Source organism: Coregonus lavaretus, assembly GCF_964263955.1.
Source record: "Coregonus lavaretus genome assembly, chromosome: 1".
Classification (NCBI taxonomy): Eukaryota; Metazoa; Chordata; class Actinopteri; order Salmoniformes; family Salmonidae; genus Coregonus; species Coregonus lavaretus.
The window spans coordinates 54,486,354-54,507,973 of NC_139988.1; the positions used below are offsets into that span (position 1 = coordinate 54,486,354).

The window sequence follows — 21,620 nt, forward strand, 5'->3', positions numbered from 1 at the left end:
CTCCTCTAAATTATGTTTGGTCAGATCGTTTTTTTAACAACTCATTTACCATTCAATCCTTTATGTTAATCTGAGTGATCTCCAAGAGATGGAAAGAAAGAGACATATAAATATCGATAGAAAGGGTTGTTTGAGAGTTTTGCAGTGAGTCTTGGATACCAGATAACAGCCAACATCCCACTTATCAGCTAGAGTAGACCGTTAAGGTATATCTTGAGTAAACACAAAACCAAAAGACAACACGGAAGCGAGCACTATAAACAACAGAGTTGTTAACAAATGTGTGATTTATCGACAGGGTGAAAGATGTCAAGAGCAACACACAAAACTACTTCAGTTGCATCTGCTGGGACGTCAAGTGGCATAAATGCTATTTGTGACCAAGGACCGTATGTACCAAGTGTGTCAGGAGTGCTAATTTAGGATAAGATTAGACTTTTAGATTACAATGAATAAGGTCACACAGACAGCAGGGGGGGCCTGATCCTAGATCAGCACTCCTACTTTGAGACGCTTTATACATACAGTCCCAGGTGCTGTCCTGTGGCCTACTGTAGATCTAGTCCTCTCACAATTAACCCATGTGGTCCAAATATTATGTACTGTATATCCCTATGTTTTCATATAGTTTTATTGCATTATTGGCTTTGATAACAGTGTAATTCCAAAGCATGGCAGAGCTCCATAAGTAGGGGCCCAACTGTTCTCTCCTAGGGGAGTGGACGATAATGCCTTAGTGAGTTCCCTCTTACCCAACCCTGTCTATCCCACCACTGGCACCAGGTGCATTAGATGGCTTATTTCTGCTAGGCGCAATATAACAGATGAAACAAGTGGAGGCGAACAATATATTTATTAACTGAAGCCAAGCAAAGAATGGTGAACTGTCTCTTAGAGAAACTGAGGATTACTCTTGGGTAATACATTTTTTGGATCTGTTTGTAATTTTACAGCCTTAGGAATAACTGTGTTATTAGATTACCTTATGTTGTAATAAAACCATTTACGAATATCCTTACATTTGAAGGCATGTTACGAGGGACTGAAGTGTATCATGTAACAACTAAGTTAGGCAGTCCATAGATGACACAATTGAAGGCTGATGGTGAAGGGGTCACTCTTGGTTGAGCGTCATGAGCATTCCCATCTCTATTTCCTGAATCTTCATGACATACGGTATCTGTAGAGAAAAGAGAAAGAGAGAGTAAGAGAGAGAGAGATGACACATGAGGACTAAAAGGGAGTGAGAGTGACATAGGTAGCACACACAATGTGCTCCGTCTTTCAAATCATAATAATTGACAGAGTATTCCGTTTTAGGAACATTTTAATTCTAGGAACTGTGTCATGAATGGGATAAGTAAAAAATCACATTTTGCTTGGTTCAAGACTGATTGACGTCTGAATACATGCACTTAACCCTTTACACTCGTACCCGTATACGGGTTGTAAATGGCAGATTTGAGCACTAATAAGAACCTACATTGGAACACAGTGGCTGTACAGTAACATGCTATACATGATGTAGAGCTCAGGTTCTCCGCTTTACAGCTCTGTATGGGTTTTGACTGACAGCTGTTCTGAACTTGAGCACCGCATGTGACAAGAAGTTGCCCCCATCCCTCCCAGTTAAATGGGCAACTTTTGTAAATGTTTTGTTGTCTGAGTGAGGAAAATGCTGTAAATTAAGATGACTCTGTGTATTTTGAAAGATGAGATGTTGAGGATTATAATAAATACCGCTTTGATGTCATAAAAGCAAGCCAAACACCCGTGACTCCAAATGTGCACTTCACATTTCCAAACTCATGTCACATACAGTGTCAATATTCATGATCACTATGTTTGATGTACAGTTACAAGATTACATGGCGTCATACCCTGGATTGTTCTGAACAGAATGAGCCTAAGTTTGTATATTTTGAATAAAAGTAACTGCGGCACACGCACCTGAATACACTCATGACTCCTCTCTATACGCACCAAAACTACGAGCTGTTTCTTTGAATTGCCTCGTGAAAGCCTAACAATGTAAAATTATATTTTATAACTTAGCTAGTCATGTTGGCAATAGAACAAGCTTTCAAGTCATGCCCACCTGACCCAGATTGTGATTTATAATGGACCGTTTTTCGATTGCATAAACAACAACAGTAATTGTGTGATAGCAGGGATGCAGGGTTGTGTTCCAAATGAAACGACTGCAAGTATGCTTCCTCTAGTTCCTTAACAGCACAGCTAGGAAAGCTTGAAAAAAAAGTACCTTATACAGTTGAAGTCGGAAGTTTACATTACACACCTTAGCCAAATACATTTAAACTCAGTTTTTCACAATTCCTGACATTTAATCCTAGTAAAAATTCCCTGTCTTAGGTCAGTTAGGATCACCACTTTCTTTTAAGAATGTGAAATGTCAGAATAATAGTAGAGAGAATGATTTATTTCAGCTTTTATTTATTTCATCACATTCCCAGTGGGTCAGAAGTTTACTTACACTCAATTAGTATTTGGTAGCATTGCCTTTAAATTGTTTAACTTGGGTCAAACGTTTCAGGTAGCCTTCCACAAGCTTCCCACAATAAGTTGGGTGAATATTTTGCCCATTACTCCTGACAGAGCTGGTGTAACTGAGTCAGGTTTGTAGGCCTCCTTGCTCGCACACGCCTTTTCAGTTCTGCCCACACATTTTCTATAGGATTTGAGGTCAGGGCTTTGGGATGGCCATTCCAATACCTTGCCTTTGTTGTCCTTAAGCCATTTTGACCCATTTGCGACCAAGTTTTAACTTCCTGACTGATGTCTTGAGATGTTGCTTCAATATATCCACATAATTTTCCTTCCTCATGATACCATCTATTTTGTGAAGTGTACCAGTCCCTCCTGCAGCAAAGCACCCCCACAGCATGATGCTGCCACCCCCGTGCTTCACGGTTGGGATGGTGTTCTTCGTCTTGCAAGTTACTTCCTTTTTCCTCCAAACATAACGATGGTCATTATGGCCAAACAGTTACATTTTTGTTTCATCAGACCAGAGGACATTTCTCCAAAAAGTACGATCTTTGTCCCAATGTGCAGTTGCAAACCGTAGTCTGTCTTTTTTATGGCGGTTTTGGAGCAGTGGCTTCTTCCTTGCTGTTTTAATGTGGATATTGATACTTTTGTACCTGTTTCCTCCAGCATCTTCACAAGGTCCTTTGCTGTTGTTCTGGGATTGATTTGCACTTTTCGCACCAAAGTATGTTTATCTCTAGGAGACAGAACACGTCTCCTTCCTGAGCGGTATGACGGCTGCGTGGTCCCATGGTGTTTGTACAGATGAACGTGGTACCTTCAGGCGTTTGGAAATTGAGGTCTTGGCTGATTTCTTTTGATTTTCCCATGATGTCAAGCAAAGAGGCACTGAGTTTGAAGGTAGGCCTTGAAATACATCCACAGGTACACCTCCAATTGACTCAAATGATGTCAATTAGCCTATCAGAAGCTTCTAAAGCCATGACATCATTTTCTGGAATATTCCAAGCTGTTTAAAGGCACAGTCAACTTAGTGTATGTAAACTTCTGACCCACTGGAATTGTGATACAGTGAATTATAAGTGAAATAATCTGTCTGTAAACAATTGTTGGAACAATTACTTGTGTCATGCACAAAGTAGATGTCCTGACCGACTTGCCAAAACTATAGTTTGTTAACAAGAAATTTGTGGAGTGGTTGAAAAACGAGTTTTAATGACTCCAGCCTAAGTGTATGTAAACTTCCGACTTCAACTGTAGTTGAAATTGCTTAGGAACTGTGCACACTTTGGAGGTGTGTGGCCGCTTGGAGACACCAGTTAGTTGGCTCACTCAAACCCTTGCAATTTGTGTTGCACCTACCCAACATTTTCCAGGAATATTCTTATTTTGTTACTGAATGTATCCAGAACATTTTCAGATTTCGTTATCAACAAATATGGTGAAAAGTCAAGTAAATGTAAAATGCACATAACATCAACAGTGTAATCTTTGGATTCAGTGTTGTGTCAGGTGAACTGTTTTGTACTCACCTTTGGTCTAATAATTGTCCCATTATCTCCAAACTGTTCCCTTTCAATTGCTACCATGGTTATGCATATGCATTTCATATTTCTTCTGTAAGAAACATTTCAATTCAGCCCAATCCATATAGGCCAATTCCCAAGAGTGTAAAGGGTTAAAGGCTCATTCCAGCATAGTGCCACCAAAAAAACTGTAAACAATGGAGCAAATTCATCCCATGGCATCTTTTTATGCAAAAAGCACTCAACATTCTTCCAAATAGGTATATTTGACAACATATCAATTTCAACATATTTTCTCACTCCCTAACAGAATACTATCTCTAATTTATAATCCAGGCTACCAGATATGATTGAATATGGCCCAGCCCCAGAGTTGTAGTGATGGTATACAGTATATAGCCTACCATCTGATCCTGCAGTGTTTGTGTCTTTCTCTGTGCTCTGGACTTCTCCCTTCCTCAGTGCATGGACAGTCTGGCCAGAGGTCAGGCCCACCCTCAGGAGATCTACAACACATGAAAACACACAGTACACAACACATATTAGGGCTATTCTTAGACTTCATATCACACCTTAAATTAATGCTGGCATGTCCCAGTTTAGGTTTATATGAAACTGTTTTTAATTTACATACAGTAATGTGCATCAGTAACAGTGTATTGAACTCACTCTCCATGACGGAGTCCATGTTATTTATGTTCCTCTGGGGACTACTGTGCCACTGGTTGAGCAGAACACAACGGACACCACTCAGAGTGAGCAGCAGGGCCGTCTCCAGGGGCCTCTCCAGGGCCAGGTGCCCATCACTACAGGAGAGGGAGAGCGAGAGAGATAGACAGCGAGAAAGAGAGAGAAAAAGAGATGGATAGAAAGGGGAGTGACAGAGGGGGAGATAGATTGAGAATATATAGATAGAGGTAGAAAGAGGGATAGAAAGATGGATAGAAAGAGAGACAGAGACACATGAAGACTAAAAGGGAACTGTCCAGTGTCTTCTCATTACCATCCTGAGACAAAGCATCAAACAGCTGTACTACATGTGCTGTATTGTGCACTGCCTGTGAAGGAGGGCAAGAGGGGATGCAACTTAATACACTTCATTGGATAATGTCATAGTAAGCGCATGCAATGCGTTACCTCTTTTGCACATCTAGCTTGGATTGCCGTAGCATGCTGGCGCTGTTCTGGACGAGGTCAAAAAGGATAGCCATCTGGCACTCTGAGGACAAATAACAACACATTATCATCATTTGGTCATGGATCGTTCCACAAATAGTGACTTTTGAATCCCTTTGATATTTTATGTAAAATTGTGCACCAATATTACATATTAAAAGCCTGTTATATTAAATTAAGTGCACCTAATATAAACCACATGGAAAGTTCTATAAAATTAGATTTTTTATATGAACAAAAACTTGCTAAAGTGCATGTTTTTCCGATTTCTAGGAAGATTTTAACCACTTTATCCAAAAATGTCCACAAGTTTTCACCATCATTGTAAAGCCCTAGTTACTTCGTTGTTTGACAAAGTCATTTCTGAAGATTATTATTTATTTCACATTATTAGTGATTAATTTATATTTGTCCCTCATTTTAAGCTCAACCCTGTTTCTTCTGAACTCTCATTTTAATATTGTGAAACTATTCCTTTAAATTATATTTTCAAAAGAAACATCAGTCAAGTCAGTGTAAAAGCAGGTGAGCTGGTTCTACTCTTATTGGCCATTTTCTGGTGTTTTGTGGTGGAAAACTGAACGGGTCGAGCATAACACGTCAACCCTGTACCATTGATAGGCTAGACATAAAAAAAAAAAAAAAATGTAATTTACATTCAATTGCCACTCCATGTTGCACACAACAAGCTTCCATTCCCCCTGTCACAAGGGGAGTTATGGCTGATTTAAGATGAAATCGTCAGCCTTGTTACGTCAACCCTGTTACTTTAAATGACACTTAATGTAACCCTTATAAGATGTGAAAACATGCTTTTTATGAAGTTGACCATGTGCTCTTTATGACAAAATGTTGAAATTAGGTGAAATAAATAGTTTATGGGGAGCAAATTACACTACCCAAAAGGCACTCTATTGGTGGAATGACTCACCTATGTATTATTGTAATTATTTATTTATGGAATTTATTTGTCAGGGACCGTGCACATTAATTAACATTTCCTTGTTTACATCAATGTAAAGGTGCCGGAGTTAGTAAAAGGGCAAATTCTCGTCCGTAGCCCCTAGATATGCTATGAAGGAAGGTCAATGAATTTAGGCCAGTGTGTGAGGCTAGACGAAAGGAAAAAGAGAAGAGAGCTGTTGATTCATGTTCATGCTTCCAACAAGCACAGTTAGTTATGGCCAAAAATCTCTTCAGGCATTAGACTGTGAGTGCAGGAAGTGACTCATCTATAACTCATACTCCCTCCCTCTGCTCTAGATCAGTTCTGAACATCTTGGTCTGATGCAAAAAAGGCATTTCACTGTACTTGTACTTGTGCATGTGATATTAAAACTTGAAACTATCTATAACATCTGCAAACACCTTGTTCCTGCTGGTTTGTTCACTGAGTGGGGTTGGCTTGTTATCGAGTAACAGCTGTTATTCAGACTAGGCAACATAGTTTGAACATTCCTCACCACTTTGTTGGGTTAGAAGTGCCAAAGCCCAGCCTGTCTATGATAGTGGATGGTATTGTGAGGCCCAGGGTGATGTGTAAGGTCAGCCTGACTTCCCCTGTCAATCAGATCAAATACACCCAGTGTCATCCACACCCAAAACATCCTTTGTTTTGGAGGAAGTAAAAAAATAATAAATCAAGGCCAAGAGCCATGCCTGTGAAAAAGGGTTTGAAAAGTATGAAAAGGGTTTGAAAGGTGTGAAAAGTCGGAAGGCTTTTTGGGGTGTGTGATCAGTTATTTAAGGAAGATTGGGGGAAAAAGTATCCTAAAAAAGGAATCAAGACAGCAGCCACTGAGGAAAGGGTAGAGTCTCTGTCTCCAAAATACAAAAGGCCTGCAATATGAACATTATGAGAATCAACCCAAAAACCAATTTTTTTACCTCTGGACGGGGCTGCTTTATGCTCTATTCAGACACTGGTATTTAATTTCATATAATGCAAATGAGAAGAAAAAACGTAGCTATTCTTTTCATAACATACTGTAAGTTCAGCAAAAACATGTAATTATTTATGGTCAATGAACGTGTTAGTCAAGTGTCTATTTCCATTTACTCTTTAATGTACTACAGCACTACGACCTTGTACAGATTTTTGTGTGGCAATTGGTGTAAGCAATGTTTATAGACAAGGCCCCTAGTCAAAATCAACTGCGGAGGTGTTTGTCAATGGATCTGCCAAAGTGTAACACACCCGGTTAGGCCACAGGTGGGTCACTGTCAGCTCCAGACTCTGATCTGCTGGAATGTTAACGCCAGTGTTCCTGTCCAGGGAACTATTCAATGTGAGATGAACGTTAATTGACAGCTTGCTCTCTAGTGCCTATAATAACTACTTCAACTCCAGGCGACAGATTCAGAACAATCTGATTAACATCTCCAATGCACACTTGTTACATTAAACCTACATCAAACAATTACTGGGCCTATATCATGTTAATAAATGATCTAACCCTACTGATTATTCCTAATCCATTCATTCTGAATCTCTGTATCATTTCTACAAGTGCTTGGTGAAACTTGGAAAATGTAACAGCAAAGGGCCTATAATAAAATCTAATTGATTTCACATTGCTGTCTTTCTAAATATATCCACTCAGGGAATTAAAGATTGATGTGTTTAAAGAGATTAAGCCTACTGCTCCATTTACGTACATAAGCTACACACAGTCCTATTTAAAATGTATATTGGGGATTTTTTCTCTCCATCACTGACTCTGGAAAATCCTTAATTTGATTAAATAAATCATATTATCACCACATAATATCCAAAGACCTTCAGATCTTTGACATAACGTGACATTTTAGGATGATTTTTACAAATATTCCCCATCATAACTTAACCAAAAAAAAGTAGATAGGTATTGGATACAGTACCAGAAAGGTTGAGGGCAGCCAGCTTGGATGGTGGGATGTTTGCGAGAAAGCGCTCCATTCCATGGAAGATGAAAGCACTGCAGTTTGTCAGCAGCTGCTCCAGCTCTGCGAGACTGACACACACATATCAGTATTAGTGGCGTAGAGTGCAGCAGGCCATGCAAAAACATCACGTAAAACACATCAGCCATCAGAATGGTATGCCAGTGGACAGGAATACATGACATACATGTAACCCTACTGGAGCACTTGTGTCAGTACTGCTAGTGAGTGTGTTGAGTGAAGGTGACTCCTGACCTGGGAGTGTGTTCACTCCCCATGAAGCCCTCCCACAGCGGGGTGAACTGCTGGCTGTATGCCTCCAGAGTCCTCTTCATCCTCTCTGTCAGGCTGCTGCCTTCTGACACATTAACCCCCCCCCCACACAACACACGCACACATGAACACACACACACATAGAGAATAAACACAATAGTTACAGGTACTTCATAACTTATTATCATTGGATGAGGTACATTACTGTAGGACCACCCAATGTATAGTAGAAGCTGGATTGCAGAATCTAAATCTGTACCAAAAAATTGCACTGACAAAATGTAAAGTGTGAAGGTCGTTTGGGGAGAGGGGGGAGGATATGTCAAGGCCAGTCAACAGTCCATTGGGTTTTGGCAAACAGCACATTAATCAATGCAAAATTCTCCTTGCTGAGGCTGAGAAGGAGTCTTAGCTCTAAACACAGAGGCCGTGCCCGAATACCCATACTAGCATACTACATACTGTACTTAAACTGCATACTATGTACTTTTCGTCGCATACTATTTAGCACGTACTGTTTAGTAAAAAGTATGCATTATGCCACGGCCGCAACGCAGGCAGTGTGGGTGGATTTTTCCAAATGCATCTTATTAACGAGCCTGATAATAGCTCATTTCTAATTCGATTAATTTCTCAAAGCTCTGAATAGAATAGGAATGGAGTAATGGGCTACTCAGGCTGGTTATAGGCAGACTACTCAGGCTGGTTATAGGCAGACTATCACATTCAACCTATACCGTAGCCCATATAGCCCATCTATCCTATTAAAATGTATAATTTGGTTCCTTTTCAACATATTTATTAGTGAAACCTAAGTGCTGTAACATATATAAATGAAATCAAATAGCCTAGTACACACACCAAAACTTTTCAAATGCTCAAATCAAAAGGCTATTGCACAGAAAAAATTGGAGAGTCGGGTTCATCACAAATTCAGAACCGTTGGACAGCAACATAATAAACTAAAGCACTGATCATTGGGAACGAGATGAGAATGACTGCAAAGGCTTGATCCATAAATGTAATAATTAAATAGGTAGCCTAGCCTACAAAACTATAACAATATGTTCAAATAAAAAAGACCTGATTAACATGACATCAATGACGTAGCCACATCCTGAGTCCCTGGTGCTGACACATTCAGAAATCAAAAATTGTTTAAAATTTAGTTTAAAAGCTCTGATGAACGCCAAGAGAACAAGAAACACTTTTCAAAGAGAAAACAGAAATCCATCTTCCCAATTAAGTAGTCTAGTTTTGTTGTTTGGCTACTTGAAGAGAACTAGGGCCTATCAATCGCAGCCCACCTCTTCCAATGCATTGTGGAAAAGTGTGCATCAAATTCTACTAGATGAAAATCAGAAATGAGTATAACATCCTGGCATTTAAACCATACTCTATTGTTTGAAAATTCACATACTATAAAAAGTTATATTTTCACATACTGAGTATGCGTCATGCACGATTGCGTTGTTTTGTGTTATTGGTTAATTTTGGTAGCACATCCCCATATATGATTATCAGCTGTTGTCAAAGCTGAAATGAGAATGACATCCAGGCATTTAAAGTATACTTGATTTTCGAAATTTCACATACTATAAAACATTCTTTTTTTGCATACTCAAACAGCCTACTATTTAGGATGCAAGTATGGGTATTTGGACACATCCAGTCCAAATACCCATACTTGCATCCTAAATAGTAGGCAGTTTGAGTATGCGAAAAAATAACGTTTTATAGTATGTGAAATTTTGAAAATCGAGTATACTTTAAATGCCAGGATGTCATACTCATTTTGGCTTTTCATCTAGTAGAATTCACTGCAGAGAACATAATCGTTTTTTCACACCCAAGTGTGTTCGACACCAGCTGATAATCAGAATAGGGGATGTGTTCTACAAAAATTAATGAATGCCGGGGAAAAAGCGCATTCAATGAGGCATTCTCAATATGGATGAGTAGTATGTTGATATTTGTTGCTTACTGCATACGTTTTTACTAAACAGTAGGTTCTATATAGTATTTTGTATGATTAGTACACAGTATGCAGTTTAAGTAAGTAGTAGGCAAGCCAGATTTCGTAAACGTCCACTCACATACTACAGCCACGCTTAGGGACATCAACATAAAAGTCTTGTTAAGGCTAAAAACTCTGATCATTACAATCACTTATATTTGGTGCTGGCACATTTTCATGCTTATTAAAACGAAAGATAAAATCGGGATTGGAAAACAGTGCTATCTTGAATCCATTACTTTGTACTTTGTATTCTTGGATGTTTCATTCAGGAGAGACATGCCCGTAGGTGTCTACTGCAACAAAAGCCATCATAGCACAGTTACAAAGATATCAGTAGAGATCAGGGCCCATATTCATAAAGTGTCTCAGAGTAGGAGTGCTGATAGGATCAGGTACCCTCTGTCCATATAATCGTATTATTTATGATATAAAAGGCAAATCTGATCCTAGACACTTGATGAATATGGGCCCAGGTTGTCAGAACAACATAGCTTATCGTCTGGGGCCGTATCCTGATCAACGATTTTCTTGGGAAATTATTAGCAAAATCAGAAACATAATAATGACAACTAAGATCATGTTTACTTACCATATTGCTCTTCGTTGTAAGGGTCTATGATATCTTAGGTGAGGTGTATTAAGGACCATTTTCTCCACAGTGTTTCACTGGCCTGGCATTACAAATAATCTTATTTCCCAAATCAAATGTAATTGTATAAATCCATTTCTACATAAGCAGTTGTCACAAAGTGCTTTACAGATACCCAGGCTTAAACCCCAAAGACCAAGCAATGCATAGGTGGAAGCACAGTGGCTAGGAAAAACTCCCTAGAAAGCAGGAACATAGGAAAAAAACCTCTGGCTGTACCGGGAAGATATTTAAGAAATACCTACTGTATCTAGGAAATTCCTAGAAATACTGACTATCTTACCACTGAGAATCAGTTAAATACTTATTGGAAGTGTTAAAGGTCATTATTGAAGCCAAACGAGGAAAAGATACATTTGAAGTTGTGTGTGTCTACTGGGAGGGTGTTGGGGGGCAAGACACGATTGACTGGCACCTGGGTAACAAGAAACACAGATTAAATCCAGGTAGACTAATATTGGATAGAGACATCCAAACAAACATCTGTGACAGCAAGAGGGGAAGAGAAAAATTTGACTTGGGAGTGAGAGAGTGGGGTAGGGAGAGTGAGAGGGGGAGAGAGAGAGGGCGGGATTGAGAGAGAGAGATAGATGGGGAGAAAGAGAGGCAGAGGAAGAGAGAGAGAAAGAGAGCAAGAGTGAAAGGGTGACGGGATAAATATGATTTAGAAGCAAGACACAGGATCATTACAGAAACATTATGTAATTGATTGAGAAGTCACAAGCGAGCAAGGGGACTTAAATAATTGCCTGTGCTGAAGGCAGGTAAAAGTAATATTGCGGCTCTATCTGGCAAGCCCAGATTAATTTACTGAACTCACCATTTTGATGGCTTTGCTTTGATCTCCCTTCCCCTTGGCTCCCTTTCCACCTTTGGTCTCCTTTTTGTTGTCACTTTCAACTGCCACAAACAGGATGCAGAAATAATAAAGGAAGCAATTGTCTGGTGGGTTAAATTACAAAGTATTTTGACTGAAATTCTAATGACTTTACTTTACTTTCAGGTTTATTGCCAAAGCCAACAACATTTAGGTATCATTGAAGACGTTGAAAGAATAGAGCAACTCTCCGAAAGTTTTCCTATGACCCACAAATACTTCCTTCTGCAGTGACCACTTGCGAACTAGTAATCTCTCGTGGACAGACTATGTCTGACCAAATTAAGCAAGATTTTAGTTCTGTGTTAACCGAGATTAGTAAACTAGTGAATTGCAAAGCATTGAACCCTTAAACGTCAGGCTTTGTACTATTACTTTTCAGTAAATGTACCTTATAATTAAATCCAGAAACAACAGACAGATACCTAAACAAAATAACCATTGCTTTCCTAAAGGGAGTCTTTTGTATGCTCCAATTCATTTTGTGCATGTTTCATGCAAACTACTGCGTTGAATATCAAAGAGCCCTTTCCAAAAGGTGCTTCAGGCACTACATCTTCTTGACACAATGGTAAACTATAGATGTCAAAATTATGGTAATGTTTGTCCTAGGTGTGGAAAGTAAATGTCACTTTTTTATATATACTCCAGCCACCCTCATCCACATACAATCTCTAATCAGTACGACATCTGTGTGCACGCGTCACACACACACACCAGATTCCAAATGTCCTATGTACGTCTCTGATCATTTAAGTTTGTAACCTTTGAGCACCCACTGGTGTTATGCAAATGATTTAACCTTTTTAAAGTTAGATAAGATTGCCCAAACATAATATAAAAAACTACTTTTTCTTTTGGAAATTCCAAATGTGCATATTTTTGCAAAGGTTAAGAAAACATCATCCTTGAAAATACCTTTTTTTTTTTTTTTTTTTTACATACTGTAATTTTACAAGTGAAGAACATTTCAGAGGTGCAAAATGTTGAATGCATGTCTGATGTTTATTACACTTGTTTTACATCCAGACAGGCTGCGAGATGCATCACAAATCTCCATGTATAAATAAAACACAATCAAGTCTTATCATCAGAAATGTTATGTTGTAGTATTATCATCGGCTAAGTTTAATAAACAAAACCTGAAGGAGGCAAGACGGGGTAAGATAACCAAAGCCTGACAGATTGATCATTTTGATGTCGTTTAAAGTTCAAGCAGGTATGAATTTTGCAAGCCATGTTTCTGTCACAATTCTAGGAAAAAAATGTACTATGGGATGAGGGGAATAGGTCCTCTCTCCTCAAGCCAAGCACACAACCCACTACATATCCGTCTGCATATCCTATAGGGTAACTAAACCTATGACGCACTGTGGCAAGACCTAAATTACATTGGCCTAGTTATCTGAGTCTGTCCACAGAAACCTTCAAACGCAACCAAAGACGTCACAGCCGGAACCCCATAGTACCACGACCTCTCTGCATTAGTAAAGACATATACAGTCAGGTCTAAATTATTGGCACCCTTGATAAACATGAGAAAAAAAGACTGTATAAAATAAATAATACAAATGCTGAGCTATATTGTATGCTAATACAAATGGAAATTATATTACTTTATACTAATACAATTGCTCAGAGAAATAGATTTTGTTTAACAAGTAATATAAATTGTTTTAAATTGAAGGGATATCAAGGGCAGTCTATAAGCACAGACGAAGGATATCAATGATCTGGAAAGATTCTGTATGGAGGAATGGTCTAAGATCCCTCTCAATGTGTTCTCCAATCTCAGAAAACATTTTAGAAAAGACTCAGTGCTGTTATCCTCACAAGGTGAGGTATTGAAAGGTATTGAAAACAGGGGTTCCAATAATTTTGACCCCTATATTATGTAGAAAATAAAATATTACTTACTAAACTAAATCAATTTCTCTGAGCAATTGTATTAGTATGAAATAAATTATTTTAAGCATACAATATAGCTCAGCATTTGTTTTATTGATTTTATAGTCGTTTTTGCTCATCTTTATCAGAGGTGCCAATAATTTTGGACCTGACTGTATGTGACATACACTGAGTGTACAAAACATTAAGAACACCTGCTCTTTCCATGACAGACTGACCAGGTGAATCTAGGTGAAAGCTATGATCCCTTATTGATGTCACTTGTTAAATCCACTTCAATCAGTGTAGATGAAGGGGAGGAGATAGGATAAAGAAGGATTTTTAAGCCATGAGACAATTGAGACATGGATTGTATATGTGAGGGTGAATGAGCAAGACAAAATATTTAAGTGCCTTTGAACGGGGTATGGTAGTAGGTGCCAGGCGAACACATTTATAGGATTGATACCATCATCCTGTTTCCCAGAGTGCAAATTAAATGCGTAATGTGAATTAAACCATGACATTCGTGGGTCTAATAGTAAAGACGTACACTATATATACAAAAGTATGTGGACACCCCTTCAAATTAGTGGATTCGGCTATTTCAGCCACAGCCGTTGCTGACAGGTGTATAAAATTGAGCACACAGCCATGTCATCTCCATAGACAAACATAGGAAGCGAGCTTTACACCATTCCAGCCGACGCTTGGCATTGTGCATGGTGATCTTAGGCTTGTGTGCGGTAGCTCGGCCATGGAAACCTATTTCATAAAGGTCCCGACAAACAGTTATTGTGCTGACGTTGCTTCCAGAGGCAGTTTGGAACTCGGTGGTGAGTGTTGCAACTGAGGGACAGACGATTTTTACGCGCTTCAGCACTCGGAGGTCCCATCTGTGAGCTTGTGTGGCCTATCACTTCGCGGCTGGGCCGTTGTTGCTCCTAGACGTTTCCACTTCACAATAACAGCACTTACAGTTGACCGGGGCAATTCTAGCACGGCAGACATTTGACGAACTGACTTGTTGGAAAGGTGGCATCCTATGACGATGCCACGTTAAAAGTCACTGAGCTCTTCAGTAAGGCCATTCTACTGCCGAAGTTTCCTATGGAGATTGCATGGCTGTGTGCTCGATTATATACACGTCAGCAACGGCTGTGGCTGAAATAGCCTAATCCACTAATTTGAAGGGGTGTCCACATACTTTTATATATACAGTACCAGTCAAAAGTTTGGACTCACCTACTCATTCAAGGGTTTTTCTTTATTTGGACTATTTTCTACATTGTAGAATAATAGTGAAGACATCAAACCTATGAAATAACACATATGGAATCATGTAGTAACCAAAAAAGTGTTAAACAAATCTAAATATATTTTATATTTGTGATTCTTCAAGGTAGCCTCCCTTTGCCTTGATGACAGCTTTGCACACTCTTGGCATTCTCTCAACCAGCTTCACCTGGAATGCTTTTCCAACAGTCTTGAAGGAGTTCCCACATATGCTGAGCACTTGTTGGCTGCTTTTCCTTCAAACTGCGTTCCAACTCATCCCAAACCATCTCAATTTGGTTGAGGTCGGGGGATTGTGGAGGCCAGGTCATCTGATGCAGCACTCCATCACTCTCCTTCTTGGTCAAATAGCCCTTACACAGCCTGGAGGTGTGTTGGGTCATTGTCCTGTTGAAAAACAAATGACAGTCCCACTAAGCCCAAACCAGATGGGACGTCATATCGCTGCAGAATGCTGTGGTAGCAATGCTGGTTAAGTGAATTCTAAATAAATCCCAGACAGTGTGGCCAGCAAAGCACCCCCACACCACAACACCTCCTCCTCCATGCTTTACGGTGGGAAATACACATGCGGAGATCATCCGTTCATCTACACCGCGTCTCACAAAGACATGGTGGTTGGAACCAAAAATCTCCAATTTGGGCTGGTCTAATGTCGATTCCTCATTGTCTTGGCCCAAGCGAGTCTCTTCTTATTGGTGTCCTTTTAGTAGTGGTTTCTTTGCAGCAATTCGACCATGAAGGCCTGATTCACACAGTCTCCTCTGAGCAGTTGATGTTGAGATGTGTCTGTTACTTGAACTCTGTGAAGCATTTATTTGGGCTGCAATTTCTGAGGCTGGTAACTCTAATTAACTTATCCTCTGCAGCAGAGGTAACTCTGGTTCTTCCATTCCTGTTGCGGTCCTCATGAGAGCCAGTTACATCATAGTGCTTGATGGTTTTTGCGACTGCACTTGAAGAAACTTTCAAAGTTCTTGAAATGTTCCATATTGGCTGACCTTTATGTCTTAAAGTAATGATGGACTGTCATTTCTCTTTGCTTATTTGAGCTGTTCTTGCCATAATATGGACTTGGTCTTTTACCAAATAGGGCTATCTTCTGTATACCAACCCTACCTTGTCACAACACAACGGATTGGCTCAAACACATTAAGAAGGAAAGTCATTCCACAATTTAACAGGGCACACTGGTTAATTGAAATGCATTCCAGGTGACTACCTCATGAAGCTGGTTGAGAGAATGCCAAGAGTGCGCAAAGCTGTCATCAAGGCAAAGGGTGGCTAAATATATTTTGATTTGTTTAACACTTTTTTGGTTACTACATGATTACATATGTGTTATTTCATAGTTTTGATGTCTTCACTATTATTCTACAATGTAGAAAATAGTCAAAATAAAGAAAAACCCTGAAATGAATAGGTGTGTCCAAACTTTTGACTACTATATATATATATATATATATATATATATATATATATATATATATATATATATATATATATATATATATATACACACAGTGGGGAAAAAAAGTATTTAGTCAGCCACCAATTGTGCAAGTTCTCCCACTTAAAAAGATGAGAGAGGCCTGTAATTTTCATCATAGGTACACGTCAACTATGACAGACAAATTGAGAGAAAAAAAATCCAGAAAATCACATTGTAGGATTTTTTATGAATTTATTTGCAAATTATGGTGGAAAATAAGTATTTGGTCACCTACAAACAAGCAAGAATTCTGGCTCTCACAGACCTGTAACTTCTTCTTTAAGAGGCTCCTCTGTCCTCCACTCGTTACCTGTATTAATGGCACCTGTTTGAACTTGTTATCAGTATAAAAGACACCTGTCCACAACCTCAAACAGTCACACTCCAAACTCCACTATGGCCAAGACCAAAGAGCTGTCAAAGGACACCAGAAACATAATTGTAGACCTGCACCAGGCTGGGAAGACTGAATCTGCAATAGGTAAGCAGCTTGGTTTGAAGAAATCAACTGTGGGAGCAATTCTTTGGAAATGGAAGACATACAAGACCACTGATAATCTCCCTCGATCTGGGGCTCCACGCAAGATCTCACCCCGTGGGGTCAAAATGATCACAAGAACGGTGAGCAAAAATCCCAGAACCAGACCTAGTGAATGACCTGCAGAGAGCTGGGACCAAAGTAACAAAGTCTACCATCAGTAACACACTACGCCGCCAGGGACTCAAATCCTGCAGTGCCAGACGTGTCCCCCTGCTTAAGCCAGTACATGTCCAGGCCCGTCTGAAGTTTGCTAGAGTGCATTTGGATGATCCAGAAGAGGATTGGGAGAATGTCATATGGTCAGATGAAACCAAAATAGAACTTTTTGGTAAAAACTCAACTCGTCGTGTTTGGAGGACAAAGAATGTTGAGTTGCATCCAAAGAACACCATACCTACTGTGAATCATGGGGGTGGAAACATCATGCTTTGGGGCTGTTTTTCTGCAAAGGGACCAGGACGACTGATCCGTGTAAAGGAAAGAATGAATGGGGCCATGCATCGTGAGATTTTGAGTGAAAACCTCCTTCCATCAGCAAGGGCATTGAAGATGAAACGTGGCTGGGTCTTTCAGCATGACAATGATCCCAAACATACCGCCCAGGCAACGAAGGAGTGGCTTCGTAAGAAGCATTTCAAGGTCCTGGAGTGGGCTAGCCAGTCTCCAGATCTCAACCCCATAGAAAATGTTTGGAGGGAGTTGAAAGTCTGTGTTGCCCAGCGACAGCCCCAAAACATCACTGCTCTAGAGGAGATCTGCATGGAGGAATGGGCCAAAATACCCTAGCAACAGTGTGTGAAAACCTTGTGAAGACTTACAGAAAACGTTTGACCTGTGTCATTGCCAACAAAGGGTATATAACAAAGTATTGAGAAACTTTTGTTATTGACCAAATACTTATTTTCCACCATAATTTGCAAATAAATTCATTAAAAATTCTACAATGTGATTTTCTGGATTTTTTTTTCTGATTTTGTCTGTCATAGTTGACGTGTACCGATGATGAAAATTACAGGCCTCTCTCATCTTTTTAAGTGGGAGAACTTGCACAATTGGTGGCTGACTAAATACTTTTTTTCCCCACTGTATATATATAGTACCTTAAAAAAAAGGTAGGGGATGGATCAGAAAACCAGTCAGTATCTGATGTGACCACCATTTGCCTCATGCAGCGCAACCTCTCATTCGCATAGAGTTTTATGAGGCTGTTGATTGTGGCCTATGGAATGTTGTCCCACTCCTCTTCAATGGCTGTGCGAAGTTGCTGGATATTGTCGTGAACTGGAACACGCTGACGTACACGTTGATCTAGAGCATCCCAAACATGCTCAATGGGTGGCATGTCTGGTAAGTATGCAAGCCATGGAAGAACAGGGACATTTTCAGCTTCCAGGAATGCATTCAAATTGCCATCGATAAAATTGAATTGTGTTTGTTGTCCGTAGCTTATGCCTGCCCATACCATAACCCTACCGCCACCATGGGGCACTCTGTTCACAACGTTGACATCAGCAAACCGCTCGCCCACACAACGCCATACACAATGTCTGCCATCTGCCCGATACAGTTGAAACCGGGATTCATCCGTGAAGAGCACACTTCTCCAGCGTGCCAGTGGCCATCGAAGGTGAGCAAAAGCACTGCAGCAGTCACTCAAACGCAGAGGGGGTGTTTGTGAATGTCAGAATGGAGCACACGGATGAACATGCAACTAAACTTCCATTTGGTGAAAATGTATACATAATGGCTGCACTGCTGTTCTGGCTTGATCATGATGTCCTCATACCACATGAAGATAAAGCTGAATTGAAGGAGAGTCTGATTGGTAGGTACAATGCATTGCAACATGCAACATTTTCTATGTCACTTGCATTCAAATAATAATGATTTGATTTAATGTATAATGTATACTGTTATATTCTTGATTATATACATAATTTTATGAATTTTTTTCAGACCTTGTTTTGGCTGAGGCACGGATAGTCACCGTTACGGAGAGCAGTAGTGGAGAAGAAGAACAACAACCACCTGCCGAAACCTCCAGACTGTTGTCTGGCTACCGCAACAAGATCAGCAAGATATAAAGTCATCTGTCAGAGCAGAGATTATTCGCTACATTCAAGTATCTTCTGATGAAATTGAAGTTGATTGCTTGGATTTTTGGAAAATCCATGCAAAAGACTTTCCAAGGCTCAAGCAGGTTGGCTGTGCCTGCCACCAGTGCCCCAGTGGAGAGAGTGTTTAGTCATGGAGGTCTCATCATGTGCCCTCATCATGCCAGGCTCAGTGCAAGAACGCTGACAAACTTGATCTTTCTGAAATGTAACCTGTCTGCAACAGAAATGTTCTCTGTCTTAGGGCACAGGACGTAATTTGCTACTTGTTACAGGAAATTGTGTTGCTGTTGTTAAGTGTCCAGGTCAGTAAGTATATTTTAGGGATAAAGGTTTGATACTGTATATAGGACACTTTAGTAGTGCAGTTATTGAACAGTTGTCAGTCATTTTAGTTTACATTTATACTTGTGCTGATGAGTTTCAGAAGAAAGTTATTTGTTTCTGGCCATTTTGAGCCTGTAATCGAACCCACAATTGCTGATGCTCCAGATACTCAACTAGTCTCAAGAAGGCCAGTTTTATTGCTTCTTTAATCAGCACAACAGTTTTCAGCTGTGCTAACATAATTGCAAAAGGGTTTTCTAATGATCAATTAACCTTTTAAAATGATAAACTTGGATTAGCAAACACAACGTGCCATTGGAACATAGGACTGATGGTTGCTGATAATGGGCCTCTGTACGCCTATGTAGATATTCCATTAAAAATCAACCGTTTCCAGCTACAATGGCCATTTACAACATCAACAATGTCTACACTGTATTTCTGATCAATTTGATGTTATTTTAATGGACAAAAAATTGCTTTTCTTTTGAAAACAAGGACATTTCTAAGTGACCCCAAACTTTTGAACGGTAGTGTATATATATATATATATTTTTTTTTTTTAATTCTATTTTGACATTGATTACTGCACTGTGGGTAAAACTTGCAAGTTAAGCATTTCACTGTACTTGTGCATGCGATAATAAAACTTCAACTTACATTTACATTTTAGTCATTTAGCAGACGCTCTTATCCAGAGCGACTTACAGTTAGTGAGTGCATACATTTTTCATACACAAACACAAACGGTTCACAACCCTCGTTGGCGGAGGGAACATTTTGCCATTTTAAAGCTTATTTCCTGCAATTCTACACATTTTTCCATGTCTTATGTGTGTTCATATGATATCTGAGTGACTCAAACATTACAACCAAATCAAATGGGGGCCTCAGCACAGAATTTGGCCATGAGAACTACAAGGTTTAGATAGGCTAACCAGCTAACTTACCTGCCTAAAAACAAAAATGCTGACATGGGCTAGTTGATTTCGAAATTGCACCTTGTGCATTCTTTTATTACAGTAACTTTCACTCAACAGTAAGATTAAAGCCCGACTGCGGTCCGGGTCCGGACCACAGTCCGCCTATTGAGTATGGCTGGAATAGAGTGTTGTAGCCATGCAAACACGGTCAAAGTCATTCTACCGGAGGTTTAACAAGATTACAGTAGACCGAAAGTAGAGGCCTGGGCGTTGTTGTTCACTAATTTACTCCAAGTAGGGAAAGGATGGTGGGGTTGAAAAGTAATAAAGGGGAATATATATAAAAAATAAAAATAAACATGGGGGATTGGAAGTGATGCAGACAATTACATTGATAGAAGATACAATCTATCTGCAATATTAAGCTGATCCATCCCCCCGAAAAAAATAAAAAAAAATTAAAAAAAATAAAGATTACAGTATGGGAGAGGATGTTAATCTGCCTGAACAAATTATGTCATGAAAACATCATTAGTATTCCAAAAAGTTTAATGAAGCTTTGCCAATTGGATGGAGGGGTAAGAATAGATTAAATGCTTGTAGAGAACAAAACCCTCTGGACGGGCTTAGACTTGCCTAAAATACCTCACGACTTCCATGCCCACAAACCAACAGTCAGCAGGAGATTAGCTAATTTGCACTTGCAAAGTTTGCAAGTTGCCTAATTTATGCATGTGTGATGAACTACTTTAAATAATATTTTTGTTAAAGGTAGACTCAGCTAAATGACATTGCCACAAGCAGCACCGGAGATATTGCAATGAAGGGGAGGCAACACTTCGCTCTCGCACAGTCACACACAGTATCTGCGCATGTGCACAGGTTTGTTTCACACTGTTAACAGCGTGGTAGCCAGGGCACCAAAACAGAGGAGAAGTTGAGCTTCGCGCTTCAATGCTCTTAGTTGTTGCGGAAACTGACGCACTATGCTGTTTACTTTCTACATCTACGTCATATCGCGGAGTCTACCTTCCTTTAATACGACTAGTGTGGGCAGGCTAATGAAGATTTGCTGTGTTTTGAAAT

The 21,620-nt window shown here is 39.6% G+C and overlaps 1 protein-coding gene across 1 annotated transcript in view; it reads right to left on the reverse strand.

Moving 5' to 3' along the window:
* Positions 1 to 834: 834 nt before the first annotated feature.
* The window catches only part of cfap46 (cilia and flagella associated protein 46), a gene marked incomplete at its 5' end in the record, with an annotated part of 109,029 nt that continues 88,243 nt past the window's right edge, over positions 835 to 21,620 (reverse strand). Inside the window, 9 exons of the mRNA XM_084165574.1 lie at positions 835 to 1,180; positions 4,442 to 4,543; positions 4,707 to 4,843; positions 5,175 to 5,256; positions 8,094 to 8,206; positions 8,391 to 8,493; positions 11,018 to 11,050; positions 11,432 to 11,492; positions 11,898 to 11,977. Of these exons, the coding sequence (XP_084021700.1) occupies positions 1,053 to 1,180; positions 4,442 to 4,543; positions 4,707 to 4,843; positions 5,175 to 5,256; positions 8,094 to 8,206; positions 8,391 to 8,493; positions 11,018 to 11,050; positions 11,432 to 11,492; positions 11,898 to 11,977 (839 nt within the window). The 3' untranslated portion in view covers positions 835 to 1,052. The remainder of the gene's footprint in view (positions 1,181 to 4,441; positions 4,544 to 4,706; positions 4,844 to 5,174; positions 5,257 to 8,093; positions 8,207 to 8,390; positions 8,494 to 11,017; positions 11,051 to 11,431; positions 11,493 to 11,897; positions 11,978 to 21,620) is intronic.